The sequence below is a fragment of the Protomyctophum parallelum genome (genome assembly GCF_964188405.1).
Source record: "Protomyctophum parallelum genome assembly, chromosome: 11".
Taxonomy (NCBI): Eukaryota; Metazoa; Chordata; class Actinopteri; order Myctophiformes; family Myctophidae; genus Protomyctophum; species Protomyctophum parallelum.
The window spans coordinates 8,367,063-8,389,242 of NC_139707.1; the positions used below are offsets into that span (position 1 = coordinate 8,367,063).

The window sequence follows — 22,180 nt, forward strand, 5'->3', positions numbered from 1 at the left end:
CAAATTTGTTATTTAGGACAGCAGCGCGCACACACGCACGCACGCACGCACGCACGCACGCACGCACACACACACACACACACACACACACACACACACACACACACACACACACACACACACACACACACACACACACACACACACACACACACACACACACACACACACACACACACACACACACAAATAATGAATATGAATGCCCCAATTTCTTTACAGAACAAATCTTGAAGACCACATGGCCTTTCTCTATACAGCACCACAACATTTTCAATGGCAGAGTGCGGACAATATCTCAAAATGGGCAGATGGCCGTGAAATATGTTTTTAGACTAGTCTAAAAAGTCTTGTTTTGTATGACTCTTCTGATGTGTGCACAGCTAGACTCTGACTTGGCAGAGCTTTTGTTTTCATTGGTTGATCTGTGTGTCTCTCTCAGGCCCTCCTGCCTGCATGTTAGGGAGGTTTCCTCTCCTACTGTGACTGTCGAGGAAACACTCACATCCTTCCTCACTCTTCCTTTCGATCTCCACAGCGCTGGTGTCTGCCTTTTCCTTGAGGTGAGTTTTATTTCTTCTATTTTCAGAAGTCCTGTAAGTGCCTCTGTGAAAGAAGTGTTCCTCAAACTGATATGTATTTAAACTCTGACTTGAACGACAGATCTGATCTTGAATGTCTTCCAGTGTTTTCCAAGCTTTATTTTTATTCCCAAAAAACGGACATCCTATTTTTGGCCACTACACATGTACTCCAATCTTGTTGTCAAACAATGTTTTATACTTTATGTAAAGTAAAGGAACTAACGATTATTTTCATAATCGATTCATCTGCCGATTAATCGGATTATGACACTTATTTAGCTATCACCTTAGAAATATATTTTAGGTTATTTTAGACATGTTCTAAGTAACTAACAAAATATATAATTAATTCAAAAATGCATGTGATTAGCTGGTGATTACGCTGCTATTCAAATAAAAGACAAACACATTTTAAATTAATTAAAGCAACTTATGGTGTCTTTAGGCTTATTCTGACGGCATACATTTGATTAAAGAATAGCTACACATGTGTCAGTCTAAAAGGAATAGTACTCAAATGGGTCATTTAAAAATAAATATTCAAGCTATATGTTTTGTTCTAGTTACTATAATCGTTATGTGTCATATTTTGCTTTGCAGTCGCTACTGTACGACTATCATCAGATTGTAAGGGAAGAGAGATGGATCACTCCTCTTTAGTTTAGTTACACTTAACACTGGAAACCTATGGTTAAGTGCATGGAAATCACCTATGATAAATTGAAAAAAACTCTAGTGATTAGTTGCCGATTCGATTAATCGATTACTAAATTAGTTGACAACTAATTGAATAATCTATTACGATTACGATTAATCGATGAATCGTTGCAGCCCTACCTTCAACAGACATCAGTCCCAACCCATTGTCTGAGAAACACTGCTCCAGAATACACAAATGTCCTCTACAATGCTACTACAGAAAATCATCAACAATAAGCCTTGTCATCTGAATTAAAACCTTTTTGAATCTACACTATGCATTCTGTAGATTTTCTGTGTAGACGTGGAAGTGTGCACAGCGAGTGAGTAGTGGCAAGCTGTGGTTGACGGTTGACTTGTGTGACCATGAGTAAGGAAATGTAATATAGTCAGGACCTGAGTCACCTTTAATAAGAACTTGCAGGAGTAGACTAGCCGACTAGGGATTTTCAGATAACCGAAAGAATAGGCATTACATTCTAACGGTTATTATTCATTCAGCTGTTGATATAGACTGTAGCCATATACACAACCTACTCACTACTCACCGTAGGCTTATCTTTTCTTGGGCAGTACAGTTTCCATACCAGGCCATAACACCTTCAACTAAGCTGCATTTGTTAAATGCATACAAAAAAACGTATGAAGAGTATAAAGGGTAGGCTATAAAATACCCCAAAATGTCCACAAAAACAGCATAATAAAACACAGGACAAAAACAAGACAGCACAAGAATGGCAAGGAGATCAATGTGGGTCTTCCTGTGGAGGAGAGCGCATACAGAAAGGAGCACTAATAGGCCATATGTTAAATCAAGTGGATATACAGAGATCACAAAACATTTAGGCCATGGGTTTGAAATAGATTTTTCAACAGATCAGGGCGGGGGAAATAAGTCCAGGCCTAGTAGGCTGCTAGACGTGATGCTCTACCCAGGGCCACCATCCTAGAAAGGGTTTTAGATCAAATTCCATGTTGAGGCCGTTAGGTGCTAAAGTATTCAAAAAGTGAATCCAAAATGCTTCTCTTTTTAAGTTAATAGTGAAATATCAAAAATAGTGGGGCTGTTTTATTTTTTTATTTTATTTTTAGGGACCTCTTTTAGAAGGTCGGCTGTTGCTGCTATGACACCTGAATACCCCCTAAGGATAAATACAGGTGTATCTTATCTTATCTTATCTTACTTTTCCTTACCTGTTATTGCAAATATTAGCTGTCCTATAAACCTCTGGCACATCTGCCGCCTGCATGCATATACATTGCTGTGTATGCCTCCATCTTTTAGCGCAACAAGTAACCATTTGACCACGTTATCAACTCTGCAGATGCATGAAAGGCATATACGTCACATCTGCTGAAAATGGTTTCATCCAGTGTGAAATGTGTTTAGTTTAAAGCTGTGCTCCACACAGCTTTATAGGGAACCTTCACCACCGCCTTTTAGTTTTTTTCTTTCACATTCCTTTTTGAAGCTCATCAGTGTTACATAACTTCCCATAATCAGAGCCGGCTCTTTGCTGTTTAGTCTTCATGTGCTTTGTAGAACCTTCTCACCATCCATCATAATTCATGTGCTTTGTAGAACCTTCTCACCATCCATCATAATTCATGTGCTTTGTAGAACCTTCTCACCATCCATCATAATTCATGTGCTTTGTAGAACCTTCTCACCATCCATCATAATTCAAAGGCTAAGCTGATAGCTAGCTGGCATCAAGACTCCTCAACAGGGTTAGGGTCAGACTACAGTATCTGAGATAATGATTATTGAGTATGATTTGAGTTATGGCACTCAGAGTTTCCCCCATCACAAAATGCTAATATTGTACCGCCGCTACATACAATGCAATTCTAGTGCTGTCTACATAACATGCTATAAGTCTGTATCAAATGCTATCTAAGTCTACAAAAAGTGCTGTCTAAGGGGGTAGAGTAAGTGCTACAGGCCATGATGAAAAGGTGACTTTTCAGACTACGGCGGAAGATTGCGAGTGATGCTGCAGTTCTGATTGTAATGGGAAGTGCATTCCATAGTTTTGGAGCCAGAAGGGAGAAGAGTTTGGGTCGTGTGGAGCGTTGTCCCGGTGTTTTTAGTGAGGGTACTTCCAGCTTCCCTGCGTTGGCTGATCTGAGTGCGCGGGAGGAAATCAATGAAAACAATCAATTAGACATTTTGGTGGCATTGTATAGGAGAACACATTTAAACCCTTGTTCGTGCACACTGCTGTCATCATAATTATATCACAGATCTCACTATACAAACAGACCTGAAAAGACACACTTCTTGTGACCACCACGCTCTGACTTATGGTGCGTTACCCTCTTAAATCAACATTCCAATAAAGGTAAGGGTCGCACACACACACACACACACACACACACACACACACACACACACACACACACACACACACACACACACACACACACACACACACACACACACACACACACACACACACACACACACACACACACACACGTGTGCTCATTTGGTTCATAGAGCATACGTCCACTCAAAACGTTTAAAGTCTCTTTAGCGTCATCCCTCTGCCTCTATCTCCTATCTTTAGACGATTATTATAATGCCTTGTTGCTGAATCACGGTTGGTGTTGTTTGCTCCTTCGGGGTGACTCAACAGGATGTCAGCTTAACTGACACTGAATCACTGTAAGGACTCCTTCACATCAAATCAGTGTCCATGAGTTCTCGCCTTCAGAGCATACTGTCACATTCTGAGTTCTCACCTTCAGAGCATACTGTCACATTCTGAGTTCTCACCTTCAGAGCATACTGTCACATTCTGAGTTCTCACCTTCAGAGCATACTGTCACATTCTGAGTTCTCACCTTCAGAGCATACTGTCACATTCTGAGTTCTCGCCTTCAGAGCATACTGTCACATTCTGAGTTCTCACCTTCAGAGCATACTGTCACATTCTGAGTTCTCACCTTCAGAGCATACTGTCACATTCTGAGTTCTCACCTTCAGAGCATACTGTCACATTCTGATGAGTTCTCACCTTCAGAGCATACTGTCACATTCTGATGAGTTCTCACCTTCAGAGCATACTGTCACATTCTGATGAGTTCTCACCTTCAGAGCATACTGTCACATTCTGATGATTTCTCACCTTCAGAGCATACTGTCACATTCTGAGTTATCACCTTCAGAGCATACTGTCACATTCTGATGAGTTCTCACCTTCAGAGCATACTGTCACATTCTGAGTTATCACCTTCAGAGCATACTGTCACATTCTGATGAGTTCTCACCTTCAGAGCATACTGTCACATTCTGAGTTCTCACCTTCAGAGCATACTGTCACATTCTGATGAGTTCTCACCTTCAGAGCATACTGTCACATTCTGAGTTCTCACCTTCAGAGCATACTGTCACATTCTGAGTTATCACCTTCAGAGCATACTGTCACATTCTGATGAGTTCTCGCCTTCAGAGCATACTGTCACATTCTGAGTTCTCACCTTCAGAGCATACTGTCACATTCTGAGTTCTCACCTTCAGAGCTTACTGCCACATTCTGAGTTCTCACCTTCAGAGCATACTGTCACATTCTGATGAGTTCTCACCTTCAGAGCATACTGTCACATTCTGAGTTCTCACCTTCAGAGCATACTGCCACATTCTGAGTTCTCACCTTCAGAGCATACTGTCACATTATGATGAGTTCTCACCTTCAGATCATACTGTCACATTCTGACTGAGTTCTCACCTTCAGAGCATACTGTCACATTCTGACATGATGAGTTCTCACCTTCAGAGCATACTGTCACATTCTGACTGAGTTCTCACCTTCAGAGCATACTGTCACATTCTGACATGATGAGTTCTCACCTTCAGAGCATACTGTCACATTCTGTCACAGCTGCAATTAATGCTAACTTTGTTTCACTATGTAGTATGTAACCCGCTACTACTGAATATATTTTAATGAATGTGTCTGGTGAAGTATTCTCTGGTTTCACTAGCCTACTATTGTCAAAATATATGCGATTGTGGTAATGTAAGGTGGTGTTTGTAAAGAGTGTCAAGCTTTAGATTCTTCATTTGTTCAGTGTTGAGATTTTACACTAGTCCTGTACATATGGACAAAGTTCATCTGACTGAACTGGCAAACATTTCACTCATGGCATAATGGACACGAACGGAAACGTCCACTGTCCCCTGGTAGATTAATGTAGTGTCAGCAAACATTGGGCAACATGTGTTCCCTTTTTAAAGTCCCGTTTCCCCATAACTGGTAGCCGTTTTCTGGTAGCATGTCAGCATTTTCGCTGAGAAAGCCTTGGATTTAGGGTCCCTCCCTCCCTCACTGGGGTTTCATCAATGACATGAGTCAATTCAGTTCAAGTCTCTTAGCCTAGAAGACCACAATGGGAAAGACAGGGCAGATGCACTCTCCCCTTTAATTCCCCCGAGCTGCCCTCAAGAAACATATGCCTAATTATCTGCTTCGTTGGAAGCATCTAGAGTGGACAAGAGTAGACATGCATTACAGAAGCAGTCTCTGTGCATTCGTGGGTCAGCGACAGCTCCAGAGAATTGTGACTTGGGGGGACTATAGATATGATCTATAGTCTATCCAAATTTAGAGCGGGGGCTAATGAATATTGGTTTACATAGAAGTCAGTCAATTGAGTTTGTGGGGAAGGGGGGGGCTTAGTGGGGGCTATGAAAACAGTTTTATTGAAACGTATCAGTTGATACATCAGCATGCATGGTAAAACAGACTACTATGGAACCTGTGAGACGTGCAGGTTTACTGCTAATGAACCCACTGTGCCACCCTTCATATCAGTCAAAAACACAATCAGGAATGGAGAGGGAGAATACCTGCCCTTCCCTGTCTCACTCAGCCAGTTCAGTTGAACTCTGACTTCCCAAACGTCACTCCCACGTCTCAGCCCGTATACACCAGAGCCTGGAAAATGTACTTCCCACGCTCTCCTCACTGTGCCTGGGCCTGTCCCTGGGAGTTTTACTACTGTCTGCTGTATTACTGATTCCAAACCTCTCACAGCAACATCCAGACTGTCAGCGTCACAGGAAGAAAGGTTTGTTCAATCTAACCTGCCAGTGCCTTAAGGGTCCGTCTTTGTCTCATGACAAAAATAATAAACTCAATCTTAAGAGACTTGAAACTATATTATTTTAATGGTGCTCTCTCTCTCTCTCTCTCTCTCTCTCTCTCTCTCTCCTCATCTTGGTTTCCATCGCAATGATCGCATGTGATTGCATTTGCAAATGCCTTCTGGTAAAGGTCTCTATCGATTATACAGTAGCTCTCGCCTCAGAAACCCTAACTAAAGCTATCTATAGGCTACTATCTACCCTAAAAGCATACTGAATGAAAAGAAGAAACGTGATACAGCCTATGGTAAGAGTACCGTAATGTATTATTGACATGCTGTGTGGTAGCTATTCAAATCTAGAAAATAAATGACAAGTGAAAACTCACAAATTGGCATTAAAATGTATGTGTATACTTGAGTAAATGTACTTCCACCACTGCGTGCAACAGACTGTTCTGATAAGAAATTAGGTCAGCAACTTTACAGCTCACTCAACTAGTGATCATCTACTGTTTGCCATTTATTCTGTGCACAGTGAGTAGGACATTTAGGGACAGGGGTGACAGAAAAACATCATGGATCACAAGCATCTCAACAAGTCCTGTCCTCTGAACGTTTTTTACTGGCAACGCTGAGTGGGAGTGTCTTCCAGTAGGATTACGTCAGTCCGTGTGGTTCCCTGTTGGGCCTCACGCAATCCCTATATGCTGTGGTTAGTGAGAGTTCAGGATTACTTCAGAAATGGAGGAATGAATGCATGTGATGTGGCCTGTTAACTGCATTTCGGGGCGTTATTGTATCTTGTCAGGTAGAGTCCAGACATTAGGCATATATGTACCTTCTCATTGTGTGTTTACCTGTTCTTCCAGACAGTAAACTGTTAGTCATTTATTCTAATTGTTTACTTATCTTTAAAGTATGATGTTGTAAGTCTATGTTGTGAATTACTGTTTGTTTACCTCTCTTTCAGTCATGGGCGTGAGTCAGATACTGGTACCTGTCCTCTTCCTCCTGTGTCTGGTTGGAGGCTCCTCGGCTTTAGGAGGTGAGTTTTACAAGTAATCAAAATCAAATCAACAGAATGGAGAAATTTAAGGGACAAAATACAGGGAAAGTAGATTATTATAAAATACAGGGGAAGAGACATATTTTCTGGTTTCACTAGTCCACTATTGTCAAACTGGCATAATATTTACTACACAGTAAGCTACTGCCTAGTTACTTGTGTGTATGTATCTAGAATTCTACAGAGGTTTGGTTGATGATGAAGAAAGATGTTGCTGTAGTGTTAAATAGAAATATTTGAAACAAGTACAGTACCTATATTTGAAAATATGAACCAACATTTACAGTAGTTTCAGCTTGTGAAACTACTGTGAAACTGTTTTGCCTCCAAAAGCTAGAAGCTCCACAGTGACACCTTGTGGGCATCAGACTGAGGTGTTTAGTAAAATGCCTTCTCCCTAAAATGCCTTCACCCTTCTCCCTCTGAGTGATAAATGCATGTCTGGCCCCCACTGAGCAATAGTCGGCAATTAGACGTCCGTCTAAAATGTGTTATACCGTGTCTAAAATGTTTTAGAGGTCAAGACGTTGATTAGCAGTTTTTTAAACGTCTATATGTTTTTACGTTTTTTAGCGGTCTATAGGCTTAGATCAGACGTTGAAACAAGGTTGTTTCAACGTCTGATCTAAGCCTAGACCGCTAAAAAACTTTTATTTTTAGACCATTTATAGCCCATTTTAGACACATTTAGACACACGTATTTTAGACGACTAATACCCTGAAAAATGCTCAGTGGGCCCCTTTTTATGAAGAATTAGCCCTTCACTAAATCCCACCCCAAAACGCGATTGTCCAATGCCAATCCAAATAGTTTAGCAACGGTTGCCATGTAGGTCACGCTTTCTTCGCTGCTAACGTGCCTGTTGGACAAGGATGGGTTGGGGAGGGACTTAGTGAAGGGGCTATAATTCCTGTACCAGTTAAAACAGCAGAGCTCCTCTCTAAACCTTTCTGGCTTAAATGCAGTTTAGAGAATTGCGTAAAGTCTATGTCGTCCTGTTTTCTTCAGAGAACTGTAAAGACTACAGGCTGCAGTTTGAACGGGTGTTTTCCGTTCCGGGGGACATGGCCATGCTGAACAGCACGCTGGTATCCCCAAGCGTCTTCAACTTCAGAGTCACCCCGTTCAATGTCACCTGGTACCACCTGCTATCGGGCAGAGAACTGGGCAACGAGACTGGACGCATTCTGGTGCGCGCGGAGACACTGTGGTTCCTCAATGTGACCACGGAGGATGCTGGAGACTACGTGTGCATTGTGAGGTACTACAGTCTCATTGTGGAGCGAGAGGGTGTCTGTATATTGCGCAATTTATGCTCCGTTGTACAACGGCGTCGCATGCCGAAAATAGCATATCTACGGTACAAGCTCACTGATCACTTGGGAATGAAAATGAGTATATTGGGGAGAAGACACACACACACACACACACACACACACACACACACACACACACAATATATATATATATATATATATATCAGTCTAGCTCTATAAAAGAACAATTCGAAATGTCGACTTCTAAGACCAGTGAATTTGATAATCATACCAACTATCAAGGCATCGCTGAAAGTCGTAGAAGAATAATTCTTTCTCTTTTGTTTTTCAACAGCACTCCTTCTCGGTGCTACAGACAGGACACAAAGCTGGTCGTAGACGAGCCTGTCCCTGGAAATTGCAGTAGACCGCGGATTGCTACCCAAACACTCACCAGTGAGGTGAACGACATCTTGTCCTGCCCTCTGAAAGACATCACAGAGAAACTTGAGAGTTACTCCCTTGAGTACTCCCTCAAATGGTACAAGGTGAGTTGTGCCATGTAGATGATGAAATGCATTTTAGATAATTAGCTGACACTTTTATCCATAACAACTGAACCTGGAACGGCTTAGGGTCGACGACAGAGTACAGCATCTTGCAATGGGTCTGGTCCACAAGATTCGCTACACCACCAAGATACGCATGTATCTTGTGTCTACTCTAAATACTTCCTTAAAGATGGAGTGCCACAATTTTTGTATTTTTCCAGCTTTTCATGTGTCTATGGGGTGACAGTACTTCATTAGACACCCTGGAGTCGTTTTTATGTCCAATGGTGTAATAACTTTGTATTTAGGGTTTCTTCCTGGAGGCTGAACCCTTGACGGTCAAACGGGCCAATGAAGTAAACACGGATAGTGTGACGTAAAAATATTGCACGCACACACGCACCTCCCCCTCTATACATATTTTTTAAATACGACAACCTCTGTGGGCGGAGCTGCCTGCCACATACACACGTGTGAACTGAACAGCGCAGCCAGTTTGCTTTTGCTGCTCTGTGTGTGTCTAACTGTGTGGCAGATTTTCAAACAGTCATTTCACACATTACCAGTTCACAGCAGAGCAGACTGTTTTTCGTTAGATTGGAAGCAAGTAAATGTTCACGTCGGGTCCTCAGGAAGGAAACCACAACAAACCAGTCTTATAGCCTACCTGCTCTGCTGTATAGTTGCTCTTGTTGTTCTCAAGGAGTAGGTTGTTTCTTTTATAATCACAGTGGTCGGGCTTTGATACAGAGTGTAGTGTCACAGTGTGCATTCTTGTTGGCTGTTGTAGTCAATATGTATGTAGGTCCTAATACTTATACGAGGCTGTAAAGTCAAGAATTAGAAGTATGTTGTGTCGCGCTGGATGTCATGTTGCCATGTCTGGCTATTACAAGCGACTTGGGCTTGTTTTCATATAAGTAACTTTCAGGGGAGATGTGGTTGACTTGACCAATGATTCATGTGAAGGACCCTCAGATTAATATGTTGTTAAAAGGATTGGTGTTGTTGAAACGTTTTCATAAATATTCACGGCAATTTCTGTGACTTATTTTTGTGGACCTGGCCGCTTGTTTCTTTAAATCTGGCGACTTTTGCTGAACCTCAACGCAGTCAGATAAAGGACAGTTTTAATGCCAGGGTGCTTAGCTGGAGGAAATCAATAGCCTACAATATATTGTAGGCTAAATGATCTATCAAACTAATTGTTTCTGCTGTTAAACTATGATCGAATTGGATGATGAGCTGAGCTGATTGCGACAATAGGGTCAATATAATTGGAGGAAATAAATAAATGATTATAAAAAATCAGAAAAAACAGATCTGATATGGTATGGATGCATGGATTATATGCCTATACATGGATGGTGGCAGTATAAGTGCATAATGGTGCCTATACGATATCTCAGAAATATTGGAAGTGTTCACTTCTAACATTCACAAAAACATGAGTTTTTGTTACATTACAGACACCAATTTGCCATTTTGTAAACAAAAGGGCAGAGCCATGGGCTGTCCTTTTATAAGGAGGGGGAGGGACTAGGACAAGTGGGTGGTCTTAAAGGAGGAGGCGGAGGGACTGGATTAGGTGGGTGGTGCTATGGTTAAACTCACGCATACCTAATGAACTGGTGGGTGTGTCCACATAAAACCATCATTTTAACAAATACTGTACACTTTTTTGAAAAAATTATACCTCATATACACCTAAATACACCTGATGATCATGTTTAAGTGTGGAAAAAAATCACGGCACTCCATCTTTAAGTTCGCTCCTATGCCACCAAAATGTGGAACGCCCTACCAACAGCCATTAAGACATGCAAATTCCTTGACTCCTTCAAAACTGCTCTCAAAGGGCACATACAGACGGCTGCAATTCGAAACTGGCCCCCGTAAAATCTGAATCCCCAGCCCCACCCCCTTTCCTCCTTACTGTATATGTTTATTTTCCCTTTTTTACCTCCTTACATGATTTCCTGTTTTTTTTATAGAAGTGTATATTTGTACGTCTCTAAATGTTCTGATGAATTGAAAAGTGTGGACCCTGACACTTTATCAGTGTGTCGTCCACAGTAACAGTCTTTGTATTGAGTTGTGCTTTCATGTGAAATGTACCCATTCTGCAAACTGTTAATAAATACTTCAATCAATCAATCAACCAACCTGTAGTGGAAGATTTAAGGGACATTTGACTTCAAGTCATGATACAGAGAAACCCTTTGGCATGGAAGTACCTTAGGGTCATATGAAAAGATTTATCCAAAGAGACGAGCTGCATCACCCTTCATTACTGAAATATGCACGTTTTTCAAAATGGCCGCCGACAATGAACCACTATTACACCAGAGCCCATATCTTTGCTTTGGTTAGAGCTATAATAATAATATTGGTGTCAAAGTATACATGTTTAGGGTCAAGGAATCCAATTAAATAGATTTCAAGAATAAAAAACCCAATAGTTTTCTCGTTACCATGACAACAGGGGTAAAATCTGCAAATTTAATTCAAAAGAATACGTTTTAACAGGGTAACTTTACCCCCCCTCACCCTCTAAAGCTTTCATTTAGTTTCCTCTTTGGCATGGAAGTACCTTAGGGTCATACAAAAGATGTATCCAAAGACACAAGCTGCATCACCTTTCATTTCTGAAATATACACGTTTTTCAAAATGGCCACCACCATTTACAGCAATACAGCATAGCCCATGTCTTTGTTTCTGTTAGAGCTATAATAATAATATTGGTGTCAAAGTGTACATTTATGGGGTCAAGGAATCCAATTAAATAGGTTTCAAGAAAAAAAAATCCAATTAGTTTTCTCATTATCATGACAACAGGTGTAAAATATGATCATTTCATTAAAATAAACATGTTTTAACAGGGTAACTTTCCACCCCCTCCTCACCCCCCTAAAACTTAGTTTTCCATTTGGCATGGAAGTAACATTGCAAAGAAATTATTCAAAGAGACAAAATGAGATCACTCTTCATTTCTGAAATATATTCCTTTTTTTAAATGTCCGCCGCCATTTACAGCAATACAACATAGCTCATATCATTTTGTTAGAGCTATAATATTGGTTTCAAAGGAATTCAATTGAGTAGTTTTCAATGCAAAAAATAAATACAAATAAAAATCACTAATTACCATGACAGTGGGTGGACAAATGTGCAAATTTCATTAAAAAACAGGGTAACTTACACCCTCCCACACTTTTATTTACTTTACCTTTGGTATGGAAGTACCTTATAGGGCAATAAGAAAGACATTATTCAAAGAAACAAATAAGAACACTTGATTTCTGAAATATATGTGTTTAAAAATGGCCACCACCATTTGAAGTAATACAGCAGAAGCAAAGGTATGGGAACTTTGCTTCTGTTAAAGCTATAATGGTAAACTTCAAAGTGTACATAGGGTCAATACCATGACAATGGGGTTGCAAATCCTATTCACATAATGTATCTGCAGACAAGTATCTGCAGAGATCCATGTATGCTCTGTCATGCAGCATTCACAAGGTGCCTTACATGGGGCCCTGTATGGGGCACCTGTTGTGGGGGATTCCATAGTCTTACTGGGGGTCTTCAATGCACGTGGGCAATGACAGACACTTGGGAGTGGCGTGTTTGGGAGGAACGATCTCCCTGATCTGAACCCGAGTGGTGGCTTGTTATTGGACTTCTGTGCCAATCATGGGCTGACCATAACAGTTATGGTCAGTATATGTTATCCCGGGAGACTCGGGACAGCCAGTTAAGCAACTCCACAGTGGAAAAGCCCCAAAGGTTGGTGAGATCCGTCGAGAAATGCTGAAGGCTCTGGGTGTTGAGGGGATTGGTTGACACTTGACACATATTTTCAACATAGGGACAGATAGGGTGAGAAGTTCAGTCATGTGAGAGAGACTCAGAGTAGAGTCGCTGCTTATTCGCTTGGAAAGGAGTCATCTTAGGTGGTTCGGGCATCTGGTTAGGATGCTTATCGGGCATCTCCCTATAGGGAGGTCCTCGATGCATGTCCCACTGGGAGGATAATCCTGGGAAGACCAAGGATGAGATGGAGGGATTACAACCATTCATTGGCCTTGGAACGCCTCTGGATCCCCCAGGGGGAAGTTACTAATGTTGCTCTGGAGAGGGAAGTCTGTAGCTCTGGTGGAGCTGTTGCCCCTGTGACCTGACTAAGGATAAGCGGTTGAAGATGGATCTTTTCAATATTGCGTGGAAGTCTGGTACAGTGCCTAAAGAGTGGCAGACTGGGGTAGTTGTGCCATTCTTTAAGAAAGGGGACCAGAGGGTGTGTGCCAATTTTAGAGGTATCTCATTGCTCAGTCTCCCTGGTTTACACCAAGGTACTGGAAAGGAGGGTCCGGCCGATAGTCAAACCTCAGATTCAAGAGGAGCTAAGTGGATTCCGTCCTTGTCGTGGAATAACTGACCAGCTCTTCACTCTTGCACAGATCCTGGAAAAGGCCTGGGAGTATGTATATCCAGTCTACTTGTGTTTTGTGGATGCAGCGTGCAGGAATATGGGGTGAGGGGGTCCTTGTTGAGGGCCATTCAATCTCTGTACACCCAAAGCGAGAGCTATGTCCATGTGTTGGGCAGTAAGTCAGATTTGTTTGTGGTTGGGGTTGGCCTCCACCAGGGCTGCACATTGTCACCTATCCTGTTTGTGATATTCATGGAAGGATCTGGAGACGCAGTCGTGGAGGAGAGGGTATACGCTTCGGGGAGCTAAGGGTTGCTTCACTGCTTTTTGCAGATTATGTTGTCGAGTGTGTGGTGGCCATAGGAAGAGGATCAGCATCTCCAAATCTGAGGCCATGGTACTCAGCAGGAAACCGCTGTATTGTGCAATGCTGGGTGAAATTTAATGTCACCTTGTTGAGACTTATTTGATTAATTACATATGCATATTTTACCACAATTGTGATTGTAATGAGAAAAACATTGTTTCTTTTAGCGGTGCTCCTATATGCACAGCTTTGTGTGTACGTGTGTGCATGAGCACGGAATGTGCTCAGCTGATTGGCTGATGATGTACGTATAATGATATGAGTGGAAATTAGCAAAATTTTATAACAGAAGCAAAAATATTAGATCTGCTGTATTATTGTAAATGGTTGTGGCCATTTTGAAAATGTGTATATTTCGTAAATGAAGGATGATGCAACTTGTCTCTTTGGATAAATCTTTTCCAATTGCCCTAAGGCCCTTCCATGCCAAAGGGAAAACTAAATAAAAGTTTTAGGGTGAGGGGTGGAAAGTTACCCTGTTAAAACGTATTTTACGATTTAAATTAGCATATTTGACCCCTATTGTCATGGTAACGAGAAAACTGTTGGGTTTTTTAGTCTTGAAATCTATTTAATTGGATTCCTTGACCCTAAAAATGTATACTTTGGCACCAATATTTTTATTATAGCTCTAACAGAAGCAAAGATACGGGCTATGCTGTATTGCTGTAAATGGTGGCGGCCATTTTGAAAAAGGTGTATAATTCAGAAATGAAAGGTGATGCAGCTTGTCTCTTTGGATAAATCTTTTCCTATGACCCTAAGGTACTTCCATGCCAAAGGAGTTCTCTGTATCATGACTTGAAGTTAACGGCGAAAATTACGTCCTTAAATCTTCCACTACTGTAGGGGTTCAGTTACCCAAGGGTGCACTGTAGAATTTATATAGGAACTCAACCTTTGACCTTTCTCTTCTGCTAGGAGTAACCACTAGACTACTTGGTTGTTGTGTGTAATGTGCACTGGACATTTTGCACGACACATATAAACACATTAGTTCTGTGTAAAAGGCAAGCAGCACTTTAATTGCTTCGGTTTCATTTTCAGAACTGTACAGCCATAAAGGATGGAGATGGAAAGTTCACCTACCGTGATGTGACCACGCTCAAGCTGAGAGGAGTGGAACCTCAGGACAGTGACTCCTACACGTGCACTCTGACCTTTAACCTCGCAGGGTTCACAGTCTCCATCTCGGAGACCATTTTTGCCTCGGTTAAAGGTGAGTAAATAGTCCTTTTTGTAGGACTATGTTGCATGTGTGTCCAAACACATATTAGAAACATTTAAATACAGTTTATAAAATAATTAAAGTTAAGATAATAGGGGGAAAAAGGTGGGGTTAGGAGTCAGGCAGAACCCGACTCTAGGGTGGGCGGCCATCTGTCTCGACCCTGTCTATACTATTATTTAATCTCATTGATATGTGTGCCATGTTGAAAGAAAATCACCATACAATCTGAGAAGACGAGAAAGATGAAATAAGACAATACAATACTTATGTAGCTCTAAAGCTATAATAGCCATTATGCCTCAAGTCAGATTCAAGAGGAACAGCAACCATCTGTCCATACTGTATAGTGCAGACAAATCAAACAATGAAGTCAGTCAAATTAATCACATTTGCTCTTTTACTTTCAGAGGAGTATGAATTACCTCCCGAAATCCATGACCCAACCAGTTTCGGGGAGGTTATCAAGGCCCAATGGGGTGAGTCATTTTTCTTTAAGTAAAACATCCAAAATGGATACAAATAAAAACGAATAAACATAAAGCAACAATTATTGTTGTAGCGTGGAATGGAAAATGCACAATGTAACGTGCACGATGCATGTTATGTAAGGGATGGCTAGGTGGTCATTGTTGATAAATAAATCACTGATAGGGTGATTTATCTATAAACAATGACCCGGCTACTTAATACATTAATTAAAATGTGCGAAAAGTTACAACAAAAATAAGTATGTCCTTGCATAGGGTAATGAAAGTATTCCAAAGTTTTCCGAGCCTTTGATTAGGCGGTCTTTTATCCAGAAAGCTGAATTCAGCGATTGACCAATCAGAATCAAGCATTCAACCAAGCCGTGTAATAATAATATGTATCTCTTTCCGTGCACGTGTGTTTGTCTAGGCTCCAGCTTCACTAAGCGCTGTTTGGTGTTCGTGCCTTGTGTGGGGAGGTCCTATGTGGATGTTTACTGGTTTACCAGCGAAGACAAAAACGGCTACACTGCAGTCTCAGAAGAGCCCTCTGAATGCATTTACATGGAATCACAAAGGTTTGTAGTACTGTAGTGTGACTTTAACATTACTTTATGCTCCTCTTTGAGACGCACATACAGCAGCCATTCTATTCCGCTTTGCATTTTAGAAACAAGGCATACATAATATGCATGCGAGAACAAATTATCTTTCTTTTCCTCTCCTGTTCACAATGTTCTCCTCTCCTACATTAGTTCAACCAGAGAAGAGAGTCCAAGGAAAGGTGTGTGGGTGGAGCGCCTGTTGAAGTTCTCCCACCTGACAGAGCAGGACTTCTACAAGAACTACACCTGCTTTGCCTGCAATGACAGAGGCTGTCCCCATAGTCAATTCACTCTGCTGCCAGCAGGTACAAACCAATGAACCAGTGGCTACAGTGGTGCACACTGTATGTGTACTGTATGTTTGATAGAGTGAGTGATAGAGTAGCGCAGGCTACAGAAGAGTTTGTACAAGAGGCTATTAATAATAGTAAGTAACTGATAAGTCAACACGAGGAGTTATATGAAGAAAGAACAGGATGGAATTGGCAGACCACGGGTGGGTATTTCCGGTTTGTACTTTTCGGGAGGTTACAGAAAAATAATTTTGAAGAAGGGGGAAGCAGATTGCAGGCAATATGCTATGCTTTCCTAACTGCTGTTCTGAGGAAGCGTGCAGGGGATGGCCATCATGTCTGTTTTAAATTCTCACCACTAACATCCTTCTCTTGTGCACATGAGCCTTGGTGATATTGTATGGGTATGTTCTATTTTTTCCTCCTCAGATCCCAACATACTGCTGCCCATTGGATCGGTGCTGGGAGGTGTCACTGTCCTCTTCATCAGCACTGTTGTCTTCTACTACATTTTCAAGATTGACATTGTGCTGTGGTTCAGAAGGGCTTTCCCTGTTTTCTACAAGAACACAGGTACGATTTCACAGTGCTGTTTAATCAAAATGAAGTGCTTGTACACACACACACACACACACACACACACACACACACACACACACACACACACACACACACACACACACACTGCAAAACACTGATGATATTGACAGGACATAGAGTACACAGAGTGCAGTTGCTCACATTTTGATGTGGTCGAACACATCCAAATCCTGATGCATACTGTGTAGCTCATGGCTAACTATATTGCACTTTAGATTAAACCTGTACCATATTCCATGTTCTCTGTTAGAGTCTGACGGTAAACGCTACGACGCCTACATAGCATACGCACAGTGCTTTGGGACTGGAGCCAGTGGAGAAGTGGAGATGTTTGCTCTCCACACACTGCCTCAGGTGTTGGAGAGGACCTGGGGCTACAAGCTGTTTATAGCCGGCCGTGACAGCCTGCCTGGACAAGGTACGCTATCTTACAGAACAAAAGTACAGCTGCACAAAGTTGCTGAATGTTAAATGAATGCACTATCCAGTCGGCTACTAGTGTGTTCCCAAATTAAGTATTTCTGTCTCTAATTCTCTCCTGTATCGCTTTCCGTTCCGTCTCCAGCCATTGTGGACTCGGTGGAGGAAAACATCCAGGCCAGTCGCTGCCTCCTCCTGCTCTACACCGCCTCCACCTTCAACAGCAGTGACACCAGTGACAATAACAACCAGTGTTACAGTAGTGACGTTAAATGTAATATGTCTGACAGCAGTAGCCACAAGGATCACAGTGACGGTCACAGTGGTCATAGCAGTTTCCACAACATAAACATCAGTGACAACTGTACCAGTTCAGATACATCCTGCAACGATGGAGACATTCCAGGACCTGGCCAGCAGTTTGAACACGACACCGCCATGTACAGAGCACTGATGGAGGGATCCCTGAAGGTCAATATTGTCTGTCTATTTATCTCTCTCTCTCTCTCTGTGTACAATTAATTTAATTGTACTAACTCAAAATCAGATCATTATTGCTCACTGGGCATAATTTCCTGTTTCCTCCCATGTTTTCTCATTCTGCAGGTGGTCTTGGTGGAGATGGAAGAGGTCAGCCCGGCCCAGCTAGCCCTCTTCCCGGCGTCGGTGCGTCACCTGCGGAAGAAACAGGGAGCTGTGTGCTGGTGGAAGAACCAGAAGACTTCGAGAGGCTGGGGGACACGTTTGCGGGAGAGAATTGGAGCCGATGAGGAGAAAGGAGGACAGGAGGCTTCATCCTTGCCTCTGTCGCCGTCCTCCAGATTTTGGAAGGAGGTTAGGTACCACATGCCTGTGAGGGGCAAAAGAGCCGTTCGTCCAGAGAATATGTCGCTGTTGGCCTTGTGATGGGGTCCTACCAATTTGAACTGGATGGAAAAGTCTTTACCATGAAAATGAATGAAGTTATGTCTGTGGGTAAGGTTGTTTCAGCTGACAGCAGCCGTTTTCCAGACAAATATTTGAGATTGCGATTGAATCTCCAGACACAGACACTTGCTCAAAGGCAAAACTGAGGAAATTCACATCTGGCCACACAATGCAATGCCTGGTTTTGTTGGAGGTGGAATCCAAACCAGCAACCTTTTAGTCGTATGCAAACTACACTGGAATTGAATGGATTCATTATAAGCAAAAAGGAGAAGAAATCACTGAACAACTGTAATGTAAATATGTGAAATATTTTTTTTATTTTTAATCACACAGTCGATAACATGACAAACGTTAACGTTATGTGGGTTATTTTGGTGTAGACCTGTTACTATACTGTGTGTGCGTGTGCGTGTGTGTGTGTGTGTGTGTGTGTGTGTGTGTGTGTGTGTGTGTGTGTGTGTGTGTGTGTGTGTGTGTGTGTGTGTGTGTGTGTGTGTGTGTGTGTGTGTGTGTGTGTGTGTGTGTGTGTGTGTGTGTGTGTGTGCGTGTGCGTGTGTGTGCATGAATACAACATACCACAAAGTTGCAGTTCGAGGATAAACACAACAAACTCCTAAGACGTATTTCCTCTCACCAGCATTTATTATACATTAAAAGCACTTTACAATACAACATAAATGACTACGAACATAACAAAACAGTTCCCACAGGTACCACAGGGTGGTGCTACAGATGTGCCATTCCAACTCACGCTTTCCTGATCATTTCAGGGGGGGGGGGTTTTCAAATGTTTTGTGGCTTTCGCCTTTATTTTAAATTTTTTATAGAGGGACTGTAGGCTGACTGCAGCTGACAGGAAATGGGGGAGAGAGATGGAGGAGTGACATGCAGTAAAGGCCGTTGGGATCGGGAGTCGAGCCCGCGGCACACTGCCAGACTCGGGCTATACCGGCCAAGGTGCCTGGACCGCTGAGCCACGGCCCAGGCCCTGATCATTTCAGGTTTGCAGGTTTTATTCACTGACTATATAGACTTGCTAATTCCACTGCTTTGCTACTGAAAAGAAGTATCCATCTATTCAGGGAATCTGAATAGAACTAACAGGTAACACCTTGGCAATTAACCCATTCTGGGCGGGCACACATTTTGGTGTTAGCATTACGTTATGCTTTAGCTATTGAAAAATAGCAGATCTACAAGCTCATAGCGCGCCACCGAGTGGCGCGCTATGAGCTTGTAGGTCTGCTATTTTTGAAATAAATCGAAGAACGACTGACATTTTTAGAATCTGATCTCAGGTCAGAATAGGTTAATCAGACCAGTGTGTGTCCAGTGGAAACCTCGTATGAATCTGATCTCAGGATGGGTTAATGCCCCGCATGTACTTACAAAGGGACGTGCAGAGAGTGTCAGAGAGGCGGGGGCTGAAATCCCGTAAGAGGGCACTTTTGGACAAAAATAGCTACAGTATAAGCTCACAAAAATGATCTACAAGCTCACAACGCGTCGCGCTGCGACACATTGAGGGCTTGTAGATCAGCTATTTTTAGGGGGCAACCCAGCACTCTTTTGCTAGTAGAGATGCGGTGTATACGATCCGTCTAAACACATTTGTTCAACACAAAATGCTGTGTTCAAGTTCAGGAGACTTCGGGAAAGAAATCAATTCTCCAGAATGCTGCCTTTTCCGGCATGGCATGGAAAGGAGAGGAGGGCATTTGCATCTCTTATCACCATGTAGTAAACGCTGCATTCGTGGTCTGGAGAGGGCAGTTGTTTTACAGACGGGTAAAAGGGCAGGGGCTGAAGCCCCCTTTGATGTCTATGTGTGCACGTCCCTGTACTTACTAGCTGCATGTCTGTCTGTTACAAGAGTTGGTTGAAAGTGATGAGAGATCCTTGACATAATTTTGACACGTGTTAACTTTGACAGATGTTTTAGCTTTGACATGCAGTAACATTCCTTACATTCATGAGCTTTTTTTATATATAATAAAGTGCAATGCATTATTGTAACAACTAACAAGTCTACGCAGCCATACTCTTAATTGTGGTAAAAGAAAAACTAAAAGAAACGAGAGCAAGCGAGATGGTGAGAAAGAGAGAGTAGATAGATGGTTCCTGTGTGTGAGTGTCATGGGCAGGCACGTTCTGTGTGCATGCTTGAGGTTTGTTGTAAACTGAACAGTGCACTGTAAACATTCAAGCAGCACAGAGTATTCTGTCCATAACGAGCTCTCTGAGCTGAATTATTCCAATTTCCTGCAGTAGTGTGTGTGTGTGTGTGGGTGGTAGGCTACATCAGAGGATTCCTGCACTGGTCCAAATTAAGGGGACAGCCCAGGTGGTTTCACTCACCTGCAAGGAAGAATCCATTTAACTCTTGAGTTACCACTCTCCATTTACCACTTGAGTTTTGTACAGTGCACACAACCGGAAGCTGAAAGAGCAGGCGAGAGTTATTATTATTCATTCAACTGTTGATATACTTAACCATAAATTGTTAGACTGTAGTATATTCATCCATAGACGTTTAATGCATATAAACCTGTGACCATGAGAAAGAGAGAGAGCATGCAGGCTCGACTCAAACCCTAGTCCTTTGAGTCTGAACCACACGAATGTTTCCATCTCCTCCACTCATTTGCTGGATCTCTATATTCACATCTCTATGTCTTCACCCTAAAGTCTTCCTGTTGTGGCATATACTGTGTAGAGACTTGAAAGCATATTTTCCTATTGCACACTTCTCATCTTGGTTTCCATCGCATGCGATTGCATCTGCGTTTTGGTAAAAGTCATGACCGTAACCGTAACCATAACCATTTATACAGTAGCTCACCGCAGAGAAACCCAACTAGATGATAAGCGATAAAAAACAAAAGAAAACAATGAATGAATGAAAAGAAAGATGAACATCTATCATCATATAGTAAGTGGTGGAATAAGTAACCAGATTTGTTTTACTTAAGGTAGGGTAAGTGATATATTTTGGTTAAAACAAGTTTTTAGTTAAAAGCTTAAATCACTATATTCTGATAGTAATCATTGCTATAGAGAGTTTGTTCAGTAACAGAGGTCTCCCTGTCTCTCCAGCTCTTTAATAAATAAAAATTACATGTTCAGGTAAGTGACAAAATTCCAGCCAATCAGGAGAGAGTAGCCATTTATTTCAGTTCCAATTTTTGTCTGCTCATTTCTTTCTGTCGTCACTTACAATTCCACTTGTTTATTGAAATCTGTATCCTGACTGCGTTCTCTATATTTCCTGACTGGATCAAATTGGTATCCAGAAACTTAAAATGCATTTTCTCTTTAATGAAAAGCTGGAGACATATGGAGACTCCCGTTACTGAACAAACACTCTAGATAGCAATGAGTACTGTCACAATATAGAACTTTTTAACACTTATTTTTACCATTATCATCACCTACCAAAATCACTTACCATACCATCAGCAATGTAGAAATAATCTATTACAAGTAATAGTATTCAAAATTGGCATTAAAATATACTAACAGAATGGCCCATTTCACAGTTACCGGTACAGTTATATTATTGTATTGTAATTGCGACCGC

At 41.8% G+C, this 22,180-nt stretch overlaps 1 protein-coding gene across 2 annotated transcripts; it reads left to right on the forward strand.

Moving 5' to 3' along the window:
- The first annotated feature begins 530 nt into the window (after window positions 1-530).
- LOC310866709 (interleukin-1 receptor type 1-like) lies at window positions 531-18,867 on the forward strand. 2 transcript variants are annotated; one of them, XM_083776420.1, is made up of 12 exons: window positions 531-563; window positions 7,348-7,422; window positions 8,453-8,705; window positions 9,056-9,248; window positions 15,102-15,273; window positions 15,693-15,761; window positions 16,183-16,330; window positions 16,508-16,662; window positions 17,080-17,223; window positions 17,501-17,668; window positions 17,816-18,141; window positions 18,277-18,867. In XM_083776420.1, exons 2-12 carry the CDS (start codon window positions 7,350-7,352, stop codon window positions 18,574-18,576), a joined length of 2,001 nt encoding a protein of 666 aa, XP_083632546.1. In that variant the 5' UTR covers window positions 531-563; window positions 7,348-7,349; the 3' UTR covers window positions 18,577-18,867. The 2 variants fall into 2 exon arrangements, with proteins under 2 accessions (XP_083632546.1, XP_083632545.1); XM_083776419.1 differs by lacking the exon at window positions 531-563 and adding an exon at window positions 3,564-3,628.
- The last annotated feature ends 3,313 nt before the right edge of the window (window positions 18,868-22,180 follow it).